The 21,613-nt window shown below is 37.4% G+C and overlaps 2 protein-coding genes across 3 annotated transcripts; one reads left to right on the top strand and one right to left on the bottom strand.

Annotated features, from left to right (window-relative positions):
- Nucleotides 1–2,174: 2,174 nt before the first annotated feature.
- On the bottom strand, nt 2,175–21,233 carry LOC118752086 (the record flags this gene model as incomplete). Its single annotated transcript, XM_036486937.1, has 11 exons — nt 2,175–3,165; nt 3,311–4,575; nt 5,809–5,964; nt 11,709–12,014; nt 13,355–13,587; nt 17,934–18,201; nt 18,267–18,540; nt 18,609–18,804; nt 19,998–20,379; nt 20,514–20,769; nt 20,835–21,233. Coding segments are annotated over 11 exons (4,569 nt in total), but the record flags the coding sequence as incomplete, so codon positions are not given.
- On the top strand, nt 14,401–15,639 carry LOC118752085. Of its 2 annotated transcripts, XR_004994626.1 has the most exons (3): nt 14,401–14,681; nt 14,743–15,440; nt 15,504–15,639. XR_004994626.1 is itself a non-coding variant. In XM_036486936.1 (2 exons), exons 1-2 carry the CDS (start codon nt 14,517–14,519, stop codon nt 15,388–15,390), a joined length of 813 nt encoding a protein of 270 aa, XP_036342829.1. In that variant the 5' UTR covers nt 14,401–14,516; the 3' UTR covers nt 15,391–15,639. The 2 variants fall into 2 exon arrangements, 1 of the variants encoding a protein (XP_036342829.1); XM_036486936.1 differs by having other exon boundaries at nt 14,743–15,639.
- Nucleotides 21,234–21,613: the final 380 nt, after the last annotated feature.

The following is a 21,613-nucleotide window of genomic DNA, read 5'->3' as shown; positions in this document are numbered from 1 at the left end:
CCACTCCAAAAAATGATTCGGTTCGGTTCGTTCCCCCGATTTTCGGAGTAAAAATAGTTGGTAAAATTTTTAAGTAAAATATGTATCCTAATTGTTTTCGAAGATTTCTGAAGGGAAATTATTTTATTCGAAAAAAAATATTTATTTTATTTTTAACGGTGTTATAACAGTTGCACGAAAAATTATATTTACATGGAAAAATTTAAAGTCCTGGTGGCATCATTAAAGAGTTGTAACCGATTTCAAAAAAAAAAAAAAAATATGGGTTTCCTATTTTTTTTATTTTCCATAATTCTGGGTGATGACAGCGGAAAAATTCCAAAGACTTCATTTTCCCGTGTATTATTCGTACATAATACCTACTATCTTAATTACCAAAAAACAGCTATTTACTTCAACAAATTTTTCAGCTTTATACCAAAATTTATTTTCAGAAAAAATTGAAAGAGCAACAAAGAGTAAGCGCTAGATAGCTGTTATTTCGGAGATCACCACATCAGCTCATCAGACTTCTGGTTTTCGACTTCAGCAGGGAATGAGTTTCCCCTAGGGCAAATCCTTTCTATTTGTGATACCACGCTATGAAGACCTGTCTCTGCCACTTTGGCTACCGCTAAATACTGGTAAACTTCTAACGGAACTTCCAAAAGTAAGTACTGCCTGGAAGCGTTTACATATTTACAAAGAAGTGTTGTGCAATTACAGACTGGGTACTTTTGGAACTCTATACATAAATACATACATATATAGTATATGTATATGTACTTAAAAACATGGATTTGGGTTATTACCGCGTTTTTACAATTTAGAATTTATATTTACAAAAAAAGGGATTTTCTGTTGTAAAAAAGAAATTAAATAAAAATATATCTATGTACATAAGGGTGCATCACCAAAGAACGTTGCGGGTTTTCCAAAGGAATTATAAAATTTATTATATTCTAAGACTTCCGCCAAAATATTTCGGTAACATATTAAGATTTATGTGAGCTAGACCGTTTTGAAAAAACCCAAAAATTACTTTATTTTCATTACGTTGATAGGATCTTTTAAACATTTTCATTCACACCTTTTAAGCTCAAACTCATTTAACATGTAAGGTGATTTAAAAAAAATTAAAAAAATAATTATTATAAAAAAGTATATTTTTGGAGGAATTTTCAAAAAGGTTCAGCTCACGCAAATCTTAATATTTTTCTAAAATATTTTGGCGGAAGACTTAAAATAGAATAGATTTTATATTTCCGATAGAAAAACAGCACCGATTTTTTTATATAGAGAGTTATGCATTCTTATGTACATATTATGTACATTAAAGCTGGTCAATATGTATGGGAGATTTTTTCGGCTATAAGCGCATAGCCCAAAAAGATTTTACGTGTAATTCTAAGCAAATTTTTCGAAGAAACCATGGGTCTAGTCTAAAATCCATTTGGAGTTTGCCATATTGCGAAAATGGGTTTCTTACCATTTTGCTGTAGTCTCGTAAAAAAGTGCTTAAATTTTGTACACAAACTTGCTATAGGGGGTTTTGGTATGAGAAATCGGTTTCTGCACCTAACCTTTTTTAGGACTTCCACCAGAGGGCGCAATAGTAGAAATTTTTACATTTTATTCCAAACCTATTTTCGTAATTTGGCCAACTCCAAATTGATGTTAGACACATGGCTTCTTCGACAAATTTGCTTAGAATTACACGGCTATACGCGCATAGTAAAAAAATTGACCCGCTCTAATGTAAATGGATGCATATATCATTTCATGTTTTTTAGTTCTTCTGTTAAGCTAATTCGTCCCTAAATTGCATACTAATTACAGTTACATACATATTTAGGTATGTGTTAATGCAACTACCGCTGGTTGCCTTTCGCTTTAAAATCTCGCAGAGCGCGCTAATTGCATACAAACACTAACATCGATCGATTAAAAATCTGTTCAGTTCCGGTAATTCTTAAATATATAATAACAAAAAAATACATACATACGCACGCACATTTAGAGGAATAAAGATTTAAAATTGTTAATCTAATACACACGTACTTAGTTACTTATGTATGTACATACGGATTTTTGGAAATCTACAGAATTCAACGCTTTGACTTGTGTGTACAATTGCGATTTTGTACTAACGTTTATTCAACGTTCAACAGTAGTGTCTATTTTCTACTTATGTCTTTTACACGCTCCTGATTTACACGCCTTACTTATACGCCACGCCACGTGCTACCATAAATGCTATGCACATACTACATACATACATATGTAGGTATGTACATCCAAAGTGCTCACGGTTTACTCACGCTTACAATTCTTTTTTACTTGCACTTGTACTTAACCGGCTACCTGCTGCATGGTTAACTTGTTAATCAACTGCTGACACAATTTGCCATATTCGAATTGATCGCCCGAGATGCGTCGCAGTTTGATACCTTTGCCAGCCATTTGATTGTCACGGCTGCGGCCTTCACACACTTGCAACTCGATTTGTAGGCCGCCCGAGTACTCCAAGCTAAGATTTGTACTTGTGCTACCGCCACCTCCGCCAACTCCAACGGTACCGCCAAAGCCGCCACAGTAGCCTGACGTGCTACTGCTGGTGTCCATCGATGTCGCTGATGATTCGCTGGCGTTACTTATGCGTGTCTCACCAGTTGCTCCAGCTACGCTCGCGCTACCAACGTACTCTTCCGGCAGTCCTTTGTGCAGGACTGCACCTTTTGGTGGCATCGTTTGGTCAATGGTTTGTTTGACCAACTCCAGTATGCGTGTCGGGTCAAGGTTGGAGCATTCATGCGGCAACGGCACTTCGTAGCACATCTCTTCTGACATGCGTCGTGAATCGCAAATGGAATCGGGTGATAAATGTCCCTCGGTATGATCGCCAATCTCGGAATGTGAGTCCGATTTGAAGCCGGAGCTAGCGGAAGGCTCTTGACAGGGTGAGAGATTGTTTGAATCATTACTTAGTGAATCGTCGGAGAAGCCAAGCGATTTATCACTGCCGCGTCGATGTGAATCGCTGGCGTTTTGTGCATTACTGGACGTGCTAGCATCGCTTTCTAGACGCGTCGTGTGGCTGTCGTTAGCGCATTCTAAACTAGTTTTGCGTCCTATGCCACGTGTAATCGAAGGCATATCGCTGGAAGGTTCAGTGATTATAAGTCCCTGTTGGAGAAATAGAGTAATTATTTTGGACGTAATCGAAAATGTGTGTTTTTTCTACAAAAAAAAGTTTGACTTTGCGCGATTTTCGCGATCCACAATTTTACCAAAATATTCGTACTCTACTCCCTTTGGTGCTACCACTCACCTGTAATGACATCAGAGACGTGTGCGGCTCTAGCGAATCGCAGTCACTGTCCCGGCTATTTTCTGAACTCAGCGCCACCAACGTGATCTCGCTGCCCTGCACATCTGTCAGACATATTTGCGGATGCGACGGTTGACATGGCGATGCTAAATCCTCGTTGATTAGCCCGCCGGTGCAGCCTGCATGTGGCGTACCCGTTGTGATGGTATGATACATTTGTCCATTGGCATTCTCCTCCTGTATGATACAAAGATTGGGCGAGGCAGGTGGCGTGGGCACAACCCGCACCGGCTGTGCTGGCGACAAATTTAGCGGCTTGAGATCGAAGCAAGTTACTTGCGGCAACATCCAGTTGACATGTTGTTGAGCAAATGCATTCGTGGGCGTTTCCGCAGCAGAGCTGTCCGAAGCACACACATCCATGGAAAGATCTAGCGGCTGATTGGCTGCAGCAGCAGCGGCGGCTGCGGAGGAGGCTATTTCACTGGCAGCTGAAGTGCCGCGTGTAATCGAACCACCGCCGCCAGTGGAAAGCACCGAGATACCTTTCGTAATTTGATGCAGTGGTGATGAGCCACCACCGCCGCCACCGCTGCCGACAATACTGCAGGGATTGAATGGCCCTGCGCCTGGCATATAGGGGTTGGGTGAAGATGAGCCGCTAAAACTGCTATAAATGGGCGACTGACAACCGCTACTGCTATTTGAACCACTAAATTGACCTGCACTCGCGCAAGTACTCACACCCGCACTAAGTGTTATGTGACTGAATTGACCAACCAGTCCATTGCCGGGATAATGCATTTGCGGATGCATTAGACCCAAATACTGTTGCTGGTATGGACCTTGACCCAGCATCTGTTTCGAGTGTGCACCCATATTGTGGCTACATGCAGTTGGTGGTGCCGTTAACGGTCCACTAACGGCGCCCATAACGCTGGCGCTAGCGCTATTTGGCAAGGAGAGTGGCGACACACTCAAACTATACATTGCTTGGTGTTGCATGGGAGACGACGCCGTCTCTAGGTGGCCACCACTTACGGCAGCACTTGCGGAATGTGCTGTCAAGCCCAAATGGGACGCTAAGTCAAGCGGCACCATACCAGTAGCTATTACTTTATTGGCTATATCCGTGCTCAGTCGATGCTCCCTGACAAGGCGATCAAGCTGCGGCATCAGAGCTCGTACAGCTTCAGGTGGTACCTCAATATCTTGACCACGGCGGAATATCATGTGCGGAGCGGGCTTGCCATGTATGGGGGAACCTATAACGAAAATAAGTTTTTGAAGGAGCGGTAATAGCTTAGTATGTAGATAAATAATTATAGATGATTATATACAAATACGGAGATAAGTTGAGTGTGCAAACAAGCTAAGCATATTTTTAATTTGTTTCAGAGTTTTTTTTTTGTTGTAAATTAACTTGATTCAAACATTGGTTTTTTATTGATTACTCGTATAAGGTTTCGTGGACCCAATCGTCTAGTTCCAAGCTACCCAAAGAAGAGTTACTACCTCTCTGGCCCTTCAGAATCCAAAACTAGGAACAAGTTGCTCATATCATAGATTACATAGGTTTACAAAAAAAGTCTCCATATTGAACCAACCGATGTTATGAATGCAAATCCGAGGTCTGTTAGCCTCCATCACGTCAGGTTCGAGGTCATTTTAGGGTAAAGTAGGGCAAAAAATGCATTGAATAAACCTGAAAATTCAATATACTTCTTCTGAATTTGACCTTGGCATGACATCTAGATGACTTTGAAGAACCAAGGGATCCCCATATTCGGATTTAGCGACAACATAAACAAAGGTTAACGGACCTCGGATTCGGGTTCAGCGAGTCTAAAAGCCCATATATATGAATTTTCAGGTTTATTCGCGTATAGAGGAGGCACCATTGTAAAGGTACTTCTACTCGGCACCTATAGGCGGACAACGAAAGCAAGGACGGCCACAAATATAATAGAAGGACTAAGCGCAAAAGAACTTATCACCACTCGAGATGGACAACTAACTCAATTTTTCAAAGCAGAGAGGAAATTGGCAAAGTTTTTTGTCTCGACCCAAACTGACAATTAGAGTTTAAATTTCCTCCTTCTCGATTTTAAATTCGCTTTTAGCAGTATATATCCCTATGAAACTAACTCTCCGAGTTGTTTAATCCCTAGCAAGGTCTCATATAGCTCTACTTAAGCGCTTATAGCGCCAATAAAAATATAGGAAGGTTTTAGGAAAATATGGCTCAAGATTTATCTCAAGGAGACTGCAGCTTGTACGTTGCTCCGGAACGCTCTCCATTGAACACAAGTCCTGTAGAACTATTAAATAATTAGTAGGTAATGGCTGGACAACTGCAAATATTTCCCTTCAATCTAAGATGCCTAGCACAATTAAAAAAAAAAAATCTATAAACAAGTTGAGGATTACGACAGGAATTAGGTATGTTTGAATCAAGTTAAAATATTGCTATTCTGATTTTTTTTTGTAAAGCTTACCAGGTAAACTAATTGAATTATCTGAAAGTGGCGGTGTTGGTGCAACCAAAAAATTACGTTGTGCTGATACTTTTTGCAGATACTGACACTCTTGTAATGGTCCTTGGAATTGTGCTTTCGATCCTTCGGATGCGCGCCTTACGGGGCTGTAGCGTCCTATAGTTTTTGAAATGTTATTAAGCGGAGGTAAAAGAACAAACAAAGAAAATAGTGATGGGTATTAGTGTTAAAGAAATATTGCATTAGATAATCTTGAAATGGTTTTCTGTTAGGAACTAAGAAGAAACATTTTACAATGATTAAGTTTTGCTTATGTAGATGACAATTTTTTATACTCAAAGAAATTTACTGTGGCTCAATTTATGTCTACTTAACGGCAATATTTTCATTTCCTCGTAATGTTATATACCTCGTGTAATAATTATAAACCCACCACAGGTTTCAAACTTGTGAAGTATTAAAAAAAAAATTCAACAAACATTCGTGCTTTTTAATTAGATTTCTAAGAACGACTTAGGGCTGGTTTCTCCAACTCAACTTAACTTAGTTTAGCCAATTTTTTAGACTTAGTCAAGAATATGCTGCGTAAAAAGTAGGCTAACTTTTGACTTAAGTCCAAAAACTGGCTAAACTAAGTTAAGTTGAATTGGAGAAACCAGCCCTTAGTGTGCATTTCTGTTGCCCATTCAATTCTAGTGTAATGAAGTGCAAGTTTGAAGCAGTTAGTACTTAAGGGATGTTTGCAGTTTTCAGTTGATTTTAGGAAAGTTCTGAAGACATTGAAAACGACTAGCTACGGGCCACAGCTTCCAATTTGTTACCTTCATTATCTAAACGCTTTGTCGATGACGATATGATTTTTTTGAATGCGGCAGCGACATCATGAATTTGTATAGGTTTGACATAAAAGAAGAGGAAGAACCTTATCTGTCGCTGGAAAAATAGAAATAGATCTAATCTGGCCATAACCACAGTCGTCGCGTAGCCCAGTCGTCGCCAAAGTAATTATCTACATAAGATTACGTGTTAAAATAATTTGACAGCCGTGGTCCGTAGCTCGTCGTTTTCATTGTGTTTGGGCTATAAGTACTAGCTACTTGCACTGTATTAACTAAATTAAATGGGCTATAAAACTACATTCCCAAAATCTTTCTATGAAGCCTAATTAAAAAGCTCGACATTTTTGCGAAAGTTATTTCTTGAAACTGAAAAACTCTTGAAAATTTCGAAACTTTTGCTGAGCCGTGAAAATTGAAGTTTTTCTTTAATATGTCTTTTTTTTACTTTTAAAATCTATTAAACATAAAACAATGTGCCTCGTATATTTCTGAAAGTAATGCCTTTCTTAAGGTCTGATTATGGCAACTTAACGTAGCTTAGAGGATGTCACTTAAAAATTCCCTTAAATGAATGTTGCTTATATTTGGACAGCCGAAACTTAACGCAACTTAATGCCACGTCGACGTCTGTTTCATTTGGATTTTCTAAGTTCTTAGCTACGTTAAGTTAAGTTAAGTTGCCATAATCAAGTTTTTATTCTTACTGCTTTTTTGTTAGGCTGTATGTGTTTTTGGTCTCCAATAGCAATAAAATATCAGAAGCAGTGTACATTTTTTTATCTTTATTTTTTGCTAGGTAACTGTTTTTGTTTGGAAATACGCAGTAAGTGATAAACACGGCCGAAAAAAATAAGCAAGAAAAAATCCATTTTAAGCGCTTAGATAAGCACTAAAACATTGGTAAATATACTTGTAAATAAGCTCGCAAAACCACAAAAATTAAGTACAGTTTGACGTTCTGTTTTTTTTTTTTTATTTAAGTTTATTTCAAGGATTGAAAAATTACAATAGACATAGAAGTGTTGCTTGATATTCTCAGATAGAGATCTACGCTGGTCGTTTTATTTATTTTTTTTAATATTTGTTATTCCCTCTTTGTATTAAATTATTTTTAATCTCTTCAACAGCACCAATGCCTTCCCGTAGAGACGAACCATTGGTTTACAATTTTTGTATCCAAGTTAATTGTATTGTATTGAAGTTAGGTGTTAAAAAATACCAAATCTGTTTTTATGTTATTATTTGCAAACATATCTTTAGTTTGATGAGCAAAAAAAGACCAATAAAGGGACAAGAAAAATTTATTGAGCCAAATTTTCTAAAGCACTTCTTAAGAAATTTGTTACGCTTTCTACTATGGTTTGCTAAAGTTTGTTTGTGAAGAGTGCCATAAGGCACTCTAGTTTTCAACAGAAATATATGCCCGTTCCCTTATTTCGTAAGAAAAAAATGAGATAGTAGGCTGTAAAATATCAGATGTCAAAACTCCTTGGACACTGAGAGAAAAATCAACCAAAAATTGGTTAATATTACCAAATTCAAACTTGAAAAGGAATCAACGTGATTTTTGGTTAATATTAACAATGCCTTGGTTGATATTTTCAACAATGATTTGGTAATATTAACCACAATTTTGTTTACATTCACCAAACTTTTGGTTGGCGATTTTTCGTTTGAATAAGTTTATGTTCTGCATTTCACACATACTTTTTCGTAATGCGGAGATACAAAACAAAAATGTTTAATATCATTTTAACATGTTGCCTCTGACGGCCTTAGCAAATAACTCCAAGCATCTCTACACACTCAGCTACAGCCGATTTATAAATGTGTCTCCAACTGTTCTACTTGAATCAATTTTCTTCGTCGTTTGATTTGGTTCTGCACTTCACAGAGGCTTTTTCGTAATAAAGAGAAACCAAAACACAGAAAAATAAAAATACAAATTATGTGTTGCCGCTGAGGGCCAACAAATAACAGCAAGCACCTCTGCTCGTTCAGTCACTGCTATACATACGAATTTGTTCTCAAATGTTCAATTTGAATCACATTAACTAGGTTGAAAAACCCATTGTGCTTTTGGTCCGGTGCACTACTATTCACACACACGAAACAATAGCAATTTATTTCTTGATCGTTTACTTAAAAGGTCCGAACTTAGCTTTATACATTGTAATTAAGCAAAATAAGCATGATCGTTAAAATGAGTGTTGGGGAGTATCCAGTACTTTTGAGGATCGAGTTCTTTGGTATCGATACTTTTAAGGATCGGGTATTTTTGAGAGTACTGAGTACTATCTTTAAATATGCACATCAGCGTTGCCATTTTGGTGCTTTTGGAGCTGGATTTAGCACTTTAGCTAGCTCTTTCTTTAGTTATTTTCAAATTTTTCTAGCACTTTTTTAGCTTTAGAAAGTTTTAGTTGCATTTGGTATATATAAGCCAAAACTTAAGCGTTGATAAAATGGAAAATTTCGAAATTTCTTGGATCTAGGCTAAAGAATTCAAAAATTAATTAGAAGAAAATTCTTTTCCTGATAGCGCGGATTTTGTTTTACCTTACTAATTTTACCTTTAAGGAGAGCTGGAAGTAAAATTCTCCAGAAAAATGTAGCGAAAAAATTATTTAATTCAAATATTTGAAATTACAGACTTTAACAGTTTGTAAAGTAATTTTGTTCACTGTTATAAGTGCCATAGCAACGAACTCGAAATATATGCTCCTTATTTTGGTTGTAAAAGATTTTTTCAGCACTTAAACTTATAAAATTCGTTGTTTTTATTAAAATTGCGGTAAATGTAAAAACAACCTTTGGTCAACAAATGCTCAACCTTAACAAAAATATATAGCTCTTCATTTTAGCTACTATTAGTATTATTTACCCCTTTTTAGCTCTTTTTTTCGACCGTTTTAGCTCCAAACGAAATTTTTCTCTGGCAACACTGATGCACATGAAGGTAACAGTTCAATGCTTAATCTCACAAGCTGGCAGCACTTTATTGAAATTAGTATTGTACTTGCAAACTATTGAAACTTTAAATTGATACAATCATTTTTGAATACCGGTTAATGTAAATAAAACACAGTACTTTTAAGTACCTATTCGACACTTAATCCTGAGTACATTGAATCGATACTGAGATCAGAGTATTTTTGAGTACTGAATACTTTCGAGTTCTTTTGTGAGTACTGAGTACTTTCGAGTTCTTTCTTGAGTACTGAGTTCCTTTGGAGTACTCAGTATCGATACTTTTAAAAATCGAGTGCGGTCGATCCTTTTGGGAATCGAGTTCTGAGTAGTTTTGGTATCGATACTGCCCAACACTAGTTAAAATTAAGCTCGGAAACTCAGAATAAGCAATAGCATAAACTTTTCGACCTTGGTGATAAATAATTTTTCAATTTCTCCGCCCCTGCCAACTAATATACAAATGTATGTTAGTAAACTCCTGTAAAGATTTGAGCAAGGTGCGTGATTTGGTTTATGTTTGACAGTCACTGAAAGAAGGCAACAGCGGACATGCATGAATGTATCTTCTATTAAAAATTAAATGATTTAGAAACTGACAGGTGTCAAGTTCTGGCACTAGCTCACGATAAACGCTCACCAGATAAAACGCTTGCTTCGCTTTGCGTGATAGATTCGCTTTGATAGATAAGCTGAATTGTACAAAGTATGCCACATACGCAATCATGACAAAGCATGTCAATACGCACTTAGTACCAACAACTCGTCCATGAGGTCTATTTAAATAGTACAAGAAGAAATTTAATTTTGCTACCGTACACATCGCTTCATTGTGGAAATATAATGTAGGTTTCATAGAGCAATTCCAATTTTTCGTTTGTAATAGAGATTGGTCTTCGGAAATAGTAATCGTCCTATATTCAGAGGTACAGTCCGTAGATGCCATAATATAGTTTCTTAATAGATGGCGCATGGGGTTCTCATATGCGAGTGATCTACGAACTGTATTTCAAGATTTATTCCGGCTTTCTTTTGTATGGTACCCGTATGATCGGCAAAAGCTTTAACTTCTTTATTGCGGCCGCGTACTCATACTAAGTGGACTGTTATAGTTTTATCGGGGAGATAAAGCTTTAAGAAAAAGCACATGATTTCACTGAAACACCTTCTTAGGGTTAAGGTAGTTTTGAAAAAAAAGCCAATTCATGTTCAATTACTGATCACTGATTGGCTTCGAACTTTCAGATAATTGAAGGATCTGAAAGCAAGTGCAGCGTTTTTAAGGCCAATGATTACCCGATGACCTAGTAGGGGTCGGTGCAAACTTGCCTGTGGAAAGCTGTATACATATGAAACGACAGTTCCACAGAGTTTGTTACATCGCTCATAGATGAGAGGTAGCCATCGGAATAAATGTCAAGATAACCCATTAATACACGGGTATCAGGTTACCTTGGATGGCGCTATTGATAGAACGATTCTATATTTGAGACTGTTAATTAATTTTAAATTCTTATTACTTCCTGCTAAAGCTAGACAATGTCAATTGCAATAAGCCACACGGCTTCCGAGTTGCAAAAAAAAAATAAATAGATCGAGATAGCTTTTTCGCGTAAAAATAAAAGTTGGCAGCTTTTTTTGCGATTTCGAATGTGGCGACACTATCAGTTTCGAAATAACTTATTATCTAATATAAAACTCAAGTTAAGATTTAAATTTCACTTTCAATCGACTACGAATCAAATACAGATTTTTGTTTTTTCAAAGATATACTATTAAAAATAACTTAATTATTACGCATTTAAAGGGGGTAGCACATTGTCGAGGGTAAAAAGCGCGCAGGTTTCAAAAAAATATAATCGCGAATTAAAACATGTAACAAAGCTAATGCTGGTAGAAGAAATACAAAAAAAAACACATAATTTGACATTAGCAAGTAAAAGTAATACAATATTAATGGCTATGATTATTAAAAATTAACAAAAATAGTTAATGTGAATATAAAATCAACTTACATAAAGTTAAATGTTTAACAAATAAACAAAAGTGTTAAAAGAAAAGAAAATAAAATAACTTAAAAAAAGAACTTACCAACTTCTTGCACGGTTGGCAGCTTGTTGGTGGATTTGAAATGAACACGCCTACTATTTCCAGAAGCGTTAGGAGGACCTTGTGCCGTCATGGCTGCATTTGCTAATGCCTGGGTAGGCAAAATATTGGCGCTCGATGACGAATGGTAAGGCGCAAAGGCGCCAGTGGGAGGGGATTGGCTGAGCGTGGGATTCGTTGCGCTATGCTGGTGCGGATGTGATTGATGTTGCTGCATTTTTAAAGCAGGTGGCAAGTAATTGCGATTCATGCGCGATTCCACCTCGCGTATAAGCTCAGGACTTATCACTGTGATACGCAGGGCATAAGCAGGTAGGTCGGTGTAGGAAAAAGGTGTGCAAATGGTGCATGATGTAGGATGAGTGCAAGTAGAATGGGGTTGGAATGATGGAGGCAGTGGATATAAGGAATGGTGAGGTTAGGAAAAATAGGATCGTTTTGTTTGGTTTTTAGTTTATTACACAATTTACATTACAGCCAAGCAGAAACCAAATATTTTTTTAAACGTATATAAAACGAAAAGAGAACGAAAAAGAAATATGTAATTAATAAACCAAAACAACGAAAAATAATAAATCGATATACATTAAATACAAACTGTGAATAAAGATCTAACGTAAACAAAATCGAATGTTAAAAAATGGTGCTTATACTATACAGAGATGGGAAAGTAAATAGGGATGCGACATTTTAACAAGTTGTTAGCTATTTTTATTTTGCTAATTTAATGTTTATTATTTTTTATGAAAGTATAGCTCATTACCTAACAAAAAGCATGTAAATCCGAATTTAAATTTTTCTACAAAAGTTGGAAACATTCGAAAAAATTGCACCAAAATTTAAAATTTCAGTGGAATAAAGTGCAAGTTTCAAGTAATTTTTTATTTATTTTTTTGTGCTGTGTCACGATTTTTTCCCCATACGGAGTACGAGTATGTTGGAAAATTTTTTTATACATATGTTTGGAGGAAAATGCGCAACACCGCCAGCAAAAAAGGGCAAAAAATAACGGCAAGTTCTAGTTACTGCTATAAAACTGCATACCAAATTTTTTCTAAAAATTTAAATTCTGCATAATTAGTTTGAAATATTGATTAACACAGGATTAAATTCGTCGAATTTTGTAAATCTTGCACAAAGTTTAAAATTTTGAGATACATGGTTTTCCGTCAGATAGTGAGCTATAATATACTTTAAAAAGAATAAATAAATATTAAGAGCCGTTTACACAAGTAGCTTTAAAAATGTGTCGTGTGTTTGAAGGGTAGATAAATTTTATAAGCTACTTGAGAAAGCAGCACTGAATAAACAAAGTTAAAAGTTGTTAAAACATCGCGTCCGTATTTATTTTCCCGCAACCATAAGTGTATAAAATAATTTAAAAGTGAACAAATATTTATTCGAATACAAACTAAATGCGAAAATGGCTGATAATTGTAAAGCAGCGAACCTGCGCGTGCGCGTCATGCCTTACACATACTATGTATGTATGTATTTAAGTATGTACGACTAGCGTTCAATTAACTTTTATTAGCACATGTATATGTACATATGTCTATTTGCTGTTAGAAAAGCTCATTCTATTATATTATGCTACAAAATCCCAGCTCGATAAATTTTCGACTAACCTGGCGGTCGTTCTGTTACAGTCAGCAGGCCGGTACGTCTTGTGCGAATACCACCACCACCACCACCTGTTGCTCCAGCGCCAGTCGACTGCTGTGACATAATGGTAGGCATTTGTGGCACTATAGGCGGTTCATAAACACCACACACGGGACAAGTCTCGCCGGAATGATGCTGTATGGACAGGTCTTCCGTACAGCTGACGGTGTGTCGTTTACCACGAATTTGAATGTATCTGAAAGTTAATGAAATAAATTAGTTTACAAAGATGAACGTAGAAATCTTTATTTATAGCAATTAAAAGGACTAACACCCTGTAGCGAAATAAGACACGAGCCACTTTAGAAGTACATACCAGAGTATGTACCTTAGAAGTACATTAGACTGGGTCGAAAAAAAAAGTTGCTAATGTCCGCCCCTAAATTTAAAGATTATGTTGAGAGGGTTCTGGAAAATTTTTTTTTTTTTTTTAACCCTCCGAAATACAGCCGAAATGGTTTTTTTCGTTGTAACTTGGTTATTTGACGGCCGATTTTTAAAATTGATATGTCATTATTTTTGTCTTGAGAAGCTTCACTTTTCGTTCTTATGTCTTTTTAAGCTTTGAAGTCGCGTTCGCATGATAAGGGCAGAAACAAAATTTTACCCCCCCTAAAGTATATTTTTTTCCTTACCAAACGAAAGTACTTAAAAATTCAAGAAAATGTTGCCTTCAAACTATATTACTAAAATAATAAACAAAGGAGTTATAGCACTTTTAATATCACAGGTCAACATGAGTTTCAGATGTAAGTATAATAACACAGTACAACAAAAATTGATTTTTTTTATGCAACAGAGTAACCTAAATTTAAGGATTATGTTGAGAGGATTTCGAAATTTTTATTTTATTTTTTTTTTAACCCTTCGAAATACAGCCGAAAAGGTTTTTTCGTTGAAAGTTGGGTATTTGACGGCCGATTTTTAAAATTAACATGTCATCACATTTCCTTTTAAGCTATGAAGTCGTTTACCCATGGTTAGGTCAGCTAACAAAATTCGCCCCCCACAAATTCCTCCAACAGTTTTCTTAATACCCAAAAATATTGCTTAAACGAACTTGTAGCTATAAGCTGTGATGGTACAGCTGTCAATACTGGATATAAAATTGGAGTAAATGCACAAATGGAACGTTATTTACAAAGGCCCTTGCAGTGGAATGTGTGTTTGTTACATTTCAACGAGTTGCCTCTAAAAAAGTTGTTAACGCATTATATTGGCAAGCAGAAAGGACCTGGTGTTTGGCCAGGGGTGTTGGGGTCTGAAATTATGACTTGCACCAAATACCCGGTAGGTTGTCCACACTATAATAGTTAATGTTATAAACAAAAACATATATTTTCCTTATCAGGTTGTAAGTGGTTTTGAGGCTATTGCTATGGGAGTTATTCCTGAAAATATTGGCTCTTGGGAATTACGCAATGATCAGCGTTATTTATTTGATATGGTTTTGGCAGTAAATAATGGTGAATGCGATGAATATCTCGCTAGTAAGAGCCCCGGTCCCGTCAGTACAGCTCGGTGGCTTACAACAGCTTCCAGGTTACTTCGGGTATATGTTTCCAAAGAAAGCCCGTCAGCGGAGTTGCGAAACATGGTAGAGTTTGTTGTGAAAGTTTATGCACCATTCTGGTTTCTTGTAAAGAGCCAGCCACAAGCAATTCATGGAAGTAGACACGTTTTTAAGTATATTTGCTGGATACGCGAACTATCAAATGCTGTTCAAGCCATTATACGTTCAGCTATAGAAAATAATGCATATTATTTTCACCCAGAAAATATATTATTAGCCATGATAACCGACGCTGATCCAGAGATACGTAATGATGGGTACGAAAAAATCAAAACAGCACGTCAATATCCACCAGCAGGGCTTCGCGTGTTCAAGGTCCCAAAGCGTGGCGTAATAAACTTTGAAAGTAAGTCGTATGTCAGCATGATCGATTGGAGTCAGTTTAAGATTACGGAACCCCCCTTGTGTGCAGTTCTACCCAGATAGTGAACTTACAATGTTTCAATTTTCGGAAAATGAAGTGATAAATATCCCAGGTAAATATCTTCAAACTAAAAACTTCACGGGTCTTATAGTACTTTTAAATCATTTTTTTTTAGAGTTCCTCTGTCATTCCCAGAATACCGAACGGTTTGTGCGTGTTGTTAGTGAGTCTGCAAGTGCTGTCACTGATGAAAAGCGCCTGGGCCACATTTTTGCAAAATTAGAAAGCCGAGACCAATATAAAAGCCTTGATTCGCGCCAAAATTTGCTTAAGTAGCAATAAATATTGTAAGTGAAATAACTTTTTTGTTGATTATTTTAGTAATATAGTTTGAAGGCAACATTTTCTTGAATTTTTAAGTACTTTCGTTTGGTAAGGAAAAAAATATGCTTTAGGGGGGGTAAAATTTTGTTTCTGCCCTTATCATGCGAACGCGACTTCAAAGCTTAAAAAGACATAAGAACGAAAAGTGAAGCTTCTCAAGACAAAAATAATGACATATCAATTTTAAAAATCGGCCGTCAAATAACCAAGTTACAACGAAAAAACCATTTCGGCTGTATTTCGGAGGGTTAAAAAAAAAAAAAAAAATTTTTTTCCAGAACCCTCTCAACATAATCTTTAAATTTAGGGGCGGACATTAGCAACTTTTTTTTTTTGTATGGGGACAGACCCAGTCTAAAGTACATACAGGATGTTCAGGAATCCAAATCAATAAATAGCGGAAATTTCGGCGAATTTGTTCAAAGCCAGCGGCAGCAGAATGGAAATTTATTTGGCCGGAAAAACTAAAAACAATTTTTTCAAGCACTTAGGCATTATTGCCCATTGTACTTAAGGCCTAGGGAGAGGATTTAGAGGTTATGGATATATGGGTGGTACTCCTTTTTGAATCTTAGCACTTTGTCGAGGGAAAGAGAATGTAGCTCGTCCATTCTCAATAGATCCGATAAAAAATGTGGCATCTAAATTAATCTGGCGAAGATCGGACAGCGGCAGAGAAAATGTTCTGTACTATCCTCATCTTCCAAACAAGATGGTTCACAGTAGATTGTCGATGATGCATAGGGTGACCATACATATGTCGTCCCCGTGGATTGTTTCTCATAATCACTTCTTTCAGATGTAGACCACTCCTTCTGTGTCTGAGAATTTTGCTACCATCCTGTCAGACCTTTTCAGGAAACACTAGGTTGTTTTGCGGCGCTAATACTACCGCAACGACTCTCATGAGTTTTTATTAATACCATCCTTGATGTACCCAAGAGTTCCCGCTATGCTTGGCCTTAAAATTGTCTCCAGTCCAGGGAGCCGCAGTTCGCCAAGTCATCAGCCAGTTCGTTGACTCGATTACCATAGATCAAGCACATTCAATCTTATAACGGAGTTCAGCTTCAACTTATTTACATTCCTGGACTATATTATTTAAGAGGTGCGAGCGGTTTCCATGGCTTTTATAGCAGCTTGGCTGGCACTGCAGACCCAGATTTCATGTCCGCGCCACCTTTCGCCAATTATTCACTGCCACTTTCAGTATTGCATAGAATTCCGATTGAAACACCGTTGCCATTGCACCAAAATCAGCAGGGCATCTGAACTTACCGTCCAGATTCCATCCACCTCCAGCGCCATTTATCCTTGGGATCTTATATCATGGACTATACTTTGAATGAAGAGCTACTAAATTTGGGATCCCTTGAAAACTCATATGGCTGTATAGAAGGACGTTGAGCCTAACCTTCTGCTCTGTCCATGTTGGGAAAGAACTCTGCGAGTCCTACGAATCTAAACGAGGTTCAATAAAAGGCGACGAATTTCAATACGATCTCTGATGCTGACGATTTCTGATGCTGGCGATTTTTAATGCTGGAGCATGTAGATGATCTTGCTACTTTTAACTCTAACGCCAAGTCTCTGCATGGAAAAAAAAACGAAAGGAAGAAGGTGGGTTCAAAAATGGGTGGACGATATAAACAGGTTCCATGACCAGGTATGACCGTACAACCAATTATAACAAATGGGAATGTGGATTTGGCTTCACGAAGTCCAGTAGCCGTGTAGAGACAATTTTTAGAGATACACTTCTCGGCTTACACGCTGTACAGGTAAACAGACGGCTTGAAAACTGCAGAAGACATAACAGGAGATATCTTTGGTCCTCGAGCTAACACTGAGTTTCCGAGACTCAAACATTTATTTGTTTAATTTTGATTTAAATATCTGTGATCTAGCTTTAAGTTCTTTACCCATCAGTCTATCGGGAGAAGATGCTCAATAAGAAGCACAGAAGGTAATGTCTAAAGGCTATAGTCGTATTAACTGTAGTCTTAACCTTAAAGTGCATTTTTATTTAAATAATTCTATTGGCCGAAAATATATATCTAATTAAGGTGGTCAGGAGCTTTAGCTTCGACGCTGTCCAATAAGTGTAGATAAGAAATTCTTCTCTACACACTTATTACAATAGATAGATGTATGCATTTGTATTTAAAATAGAAATATGCAGTTCTTGATAGCTTCCCCAACTTCCCCACACTTTACTCACTTTTGTATCTCCTCGTTGTTCTCCTCGCTCACAGAATCGCCGGCACCCAACTGTTGCAGTTGTGTTTGTTCGCCCACACCTTGACCCAGCATACGATCTGTTGGCGCGCCGCTTAGGCCTGCAGGATTTGCCACATTCGGACTGATATAATATGCATTCGCGTCCATTTGTTGCGCTTGACCGGCAACTTGTTGCATATTATTTACCGAAGAAGGATAGTAGATGTGTAGATTGGCGCCACCGTCAGAAGCGCGACGTCCAAATGAACCTAAGAAAATATACACAAACGAGGGGTTAATTGGATGTAATATGAATATTTATTTTAAAACCTACTGGCACCCATCACCACTGGTGGCTTCAATAGATGCTGATCCTTTATGGTTAAATTGTGTAGCGGTTGATTTTGTAACATTGGCAGGTTCATTGGCAAGTAGGCACCAGTCTCGTCTTTATTCTCTGGTGTGCACTTGAAATTGATTGGCGGCACATTTGGATTGGCAAGCGCCTGTTCGTGTGCCACATCGCCAGGACCCACAGTATGTCGCCGCGTATTAGTGCCGTTTCCACCGGCATTGGCACACAGGTGATTTTGATTTTGGTTTTGTGGCTATGAATTGAAATTGAATACATATATAAAACAGTTTTCTTTTGTAATTGTGGAAATTTTAAACTGACCTCATTCGGTCGCGCCAGACATTCTAATTCGAAATCGCCGAATTTCTCTAAATCCACCGAAACATCGCTCCAATGAAATCCTAATCCACTTTGTAGTGCATTGGTGTTGGTAAGTGGACTTAAGCGATCGACCGACTCCTGTTTGATTGGCTCAGAGCGATCGACCACACCAGTGGTGATACTAGTTTTGCGTAATCTGAAATAAAATATTTAAATATTTTTTAAAAAGGTTCACTGAAATGTTTTCTAAAATACATAGGTAATGTTAGTTTTTAAATTCAGCGGTAGTGTAATGAAAATTTTAAAAGGTAGGGAATACCTTGGCAAACTGCTTTGGAGAGCAGAGTTAAAAAAATAACGAAAACGCGCTGTACGTACGGCTGCCTTACATATGTATGTACTCCTATAACGGAGGTGTTGAGGACAACTGCCACGGCGTCCATAGACCTCAAATTAGAGAATTTTGAAGCGAAACCAGCCTAAGGTTGGCGGCGTCAGGTGAATTTGTAGGGTATACAGATTACGTGGCTCCGTGCCATAATTAAGAGAGAGAGTTTAGGGGAGCAGCTGCCATTTTATTTAATTCGATTCGGGATCAGCTTTAAAATGGTGAAAAATTCGAGATTAATCAACTTCCCTTTCAATGGCTTCTGAGCTGCCTGTAGGTGGTATGGGAAGCTTTAAGGCAGTTGGAACTTAAGTCAGCTATACGACCAGTTGTGGCTTCGCTACTGATGATGAACTTTGACCGGGTCCTAAACGTACGATGTCTTCAAATTGTCGTGACGAAAAAAACTAGAATAATTTTGTATTGGAATCAGCTGATTACCAAGTAGCGTGGTCTATGGGGTTCTAGCCTTTCAGTTGAAATTTTCATGCGATAATTTTTGTTTATTCTCTGTTTACCTAAGCCATAACGCTTTGCTCAGGAACAAAAGCCTAGGCATAAAGTAAATATTACCAACCCACTCTATGTTTACGAAGTCAGGTTATATCATCGAGTAAGAATACAAATAGTAAAATTATGAAAAATACGGTCATGAACAGAACTGATTTTGCTTAATATGCAATTATTATTGTTATATAAGTGAATTCTTTTTTCAGGCGAAGCTCAGGATAAGGCAGAATATTTTCACTTAGGGCCAGTTTAAACTTATATCACGTAAACTGCGTTCATATTTAAGAGCCGGCGGACATTTGATTGGTTAATCTCAGTTTAAAGCAGCAACCTCGAGCATTTAAACTAAGTTTAAACCACAGCAGAATTTAACCGTGCAATGAAGTAGATATATACGTATGTTATTAAAAAAAAAACTTATGATTACATCTGTTGATAAGTAAGTATGCATATGTAACTTAAAATGTTTCTAAATACTATGCATGCAGTACCTTGAATAGGCAGCTTGATGCTGCATTCTATGTTGTTCTCGTCGCCTTTGCTGCAACTTATCGGCAAGCAAATAATAAATGGCATATATATTATCGAAGCGATGATTATGCACCGACTCGGCAATCATATCGGCGGTCAGTCCAGGCAATTGTAGCATATTCTTCATTATCTCCGTATCTAGGTTGGCAACAGTCGCTGTCGTTTGCGCATTGCAGCTGCTATTGCTGTCGCTACGCGCAAGTGGACTGCTGTCGGAATGTTGTGCGTAATCATCCAGTTCCGCTGCCCAATCGCTTAGCCAGCGATGTTTTATAATTTGTTTTAATGTATAACGTCGATCTGGCTCAACGACCAGCATATTACGTAAGAGGTGCTCACAGTCTAAACCACGTTACAGTGGCAAAAATGGAGAGAAAGAGTAATGTGAAAATTTTTGAAAACATTTACATATGTACATATGTGCATACATTCATTCCAATCAATCCATTTATATTGAAATTAACATTTAAATTTACCTCGTGACATAAAGTATGGTATGCGAAATTTTCCAGTAACCACGCGTCCTTTCAACTCCAGCAGCGTATCACCATTGAAAGGCAGTGCACCGCACACTAGCGCGTACAGCACGACGCCCAAGCTCCAGATGTCTGCTTTGGGTCCATCATATTCCAGACCCTGAAATACTTCAGGTGCGGCATATGGTGGCGAACCGCACCACGTTGTCAACGGATTGCCCTCTTCGTAGCGATTACTGAAGCCGAAGTCAGCGAGCTGTGCAACGAAAATGATTTGATGTTTCGGTTGTTAGTATTCAGGTAAGTATTCGACACTCTTACCTTGATATTCATATCCTTATCGAGCAAAACATTTTCCGCTTTGAGATCACGATGCACCACGCCCATCGAATGGCAATACTGCACGGCTGAGACCAATTGTGTGAAAACGCGCGCCGCTTCCTGCTCTTTCATAGGTCCATTCTCTGCCAGATGATCGAATATCTCGCCGTTGGACGCATACTCTGTGACAAGATAGATCATTGTCTCTGACTGCATCACCTCATAGAGACGAGTGATGTGCGCATGGCGCAGCGATTTCAAAATGGAAATCTCGCGGAATGTTTTGGTTAGGTATTCCCGATTTAGGCATGTCTTATCGATAATTTTTATCGCTACCTGGAAGTGAAGAAAAATTTTGTAAGAGAAGTATTTGATCACTGAAATACTATGTTCATTGGGGATAAAAAAGCAATAAATTCAATAACAAGTAATTTTCAGCAATGATCCAATGATCGATTTTAACCAGAATAGTATGGGACACTACCTTTCGGATGCAAAAAGAATTATCGAAATCGGTTGATGTGGTCCAAAGTTAGGCGGTAACATAAACCAAAGAAAATAAGTATTCCGACGAACTGATAACCTCCTCCTTTTTTGGAAGTAGGTTAATAAAAAATAAGATAAAATAAAATAAAATAAAATTATATAAAATAAAATAAAATGAAATGAAATAAAATAAAATAAAATAAAATAAAATAAAATAAAATAAAATAAAATAAATTAAACAAAATGGAATAAAACAGTATTGCAAAATATAAAAGCCTACTAAAATAAGTACA

The sequence above is a fragment of the Rhagoletis pomonella genome, unplaced genomic scaffold, assembly GCF_013731165.1.
Source record: "Rhagoletis pomonella isolate Grant_MI unplaced genomic scaffold, Rhpom_1.0 Rhpom_scaffold_01226, whole genome shotgun sequence".
Classification (NCBI taxonomy): domain Eukaryota; kingdom Metazoa; phylum Arthropoda; class Insecta; order Diptera; family Tephritidae; genus Rhagoletis; species Rhagoletis pomonella.
This window is presented reverse-complemented; position numbering and strand designations above follow the sequence as displayed.

Excerpts from the sequence above, each read along its gene's own strand:
- LOC118752085 (XM_036486936.1), top strand. The coding sequence starts at position 14,517 with ATGGAACGTTATTTACAAAGGCCCTTGCAGTGGAATGTGTGTTTGTTA. Across the intron at positions 14,682-14,742 it reads TGACTTGCACCAAATACCCG|GTTGTAAGTGGTTTTGAGGC; the intron begins GTAGGTTGTCCA and ends TTTCCTTATCAG.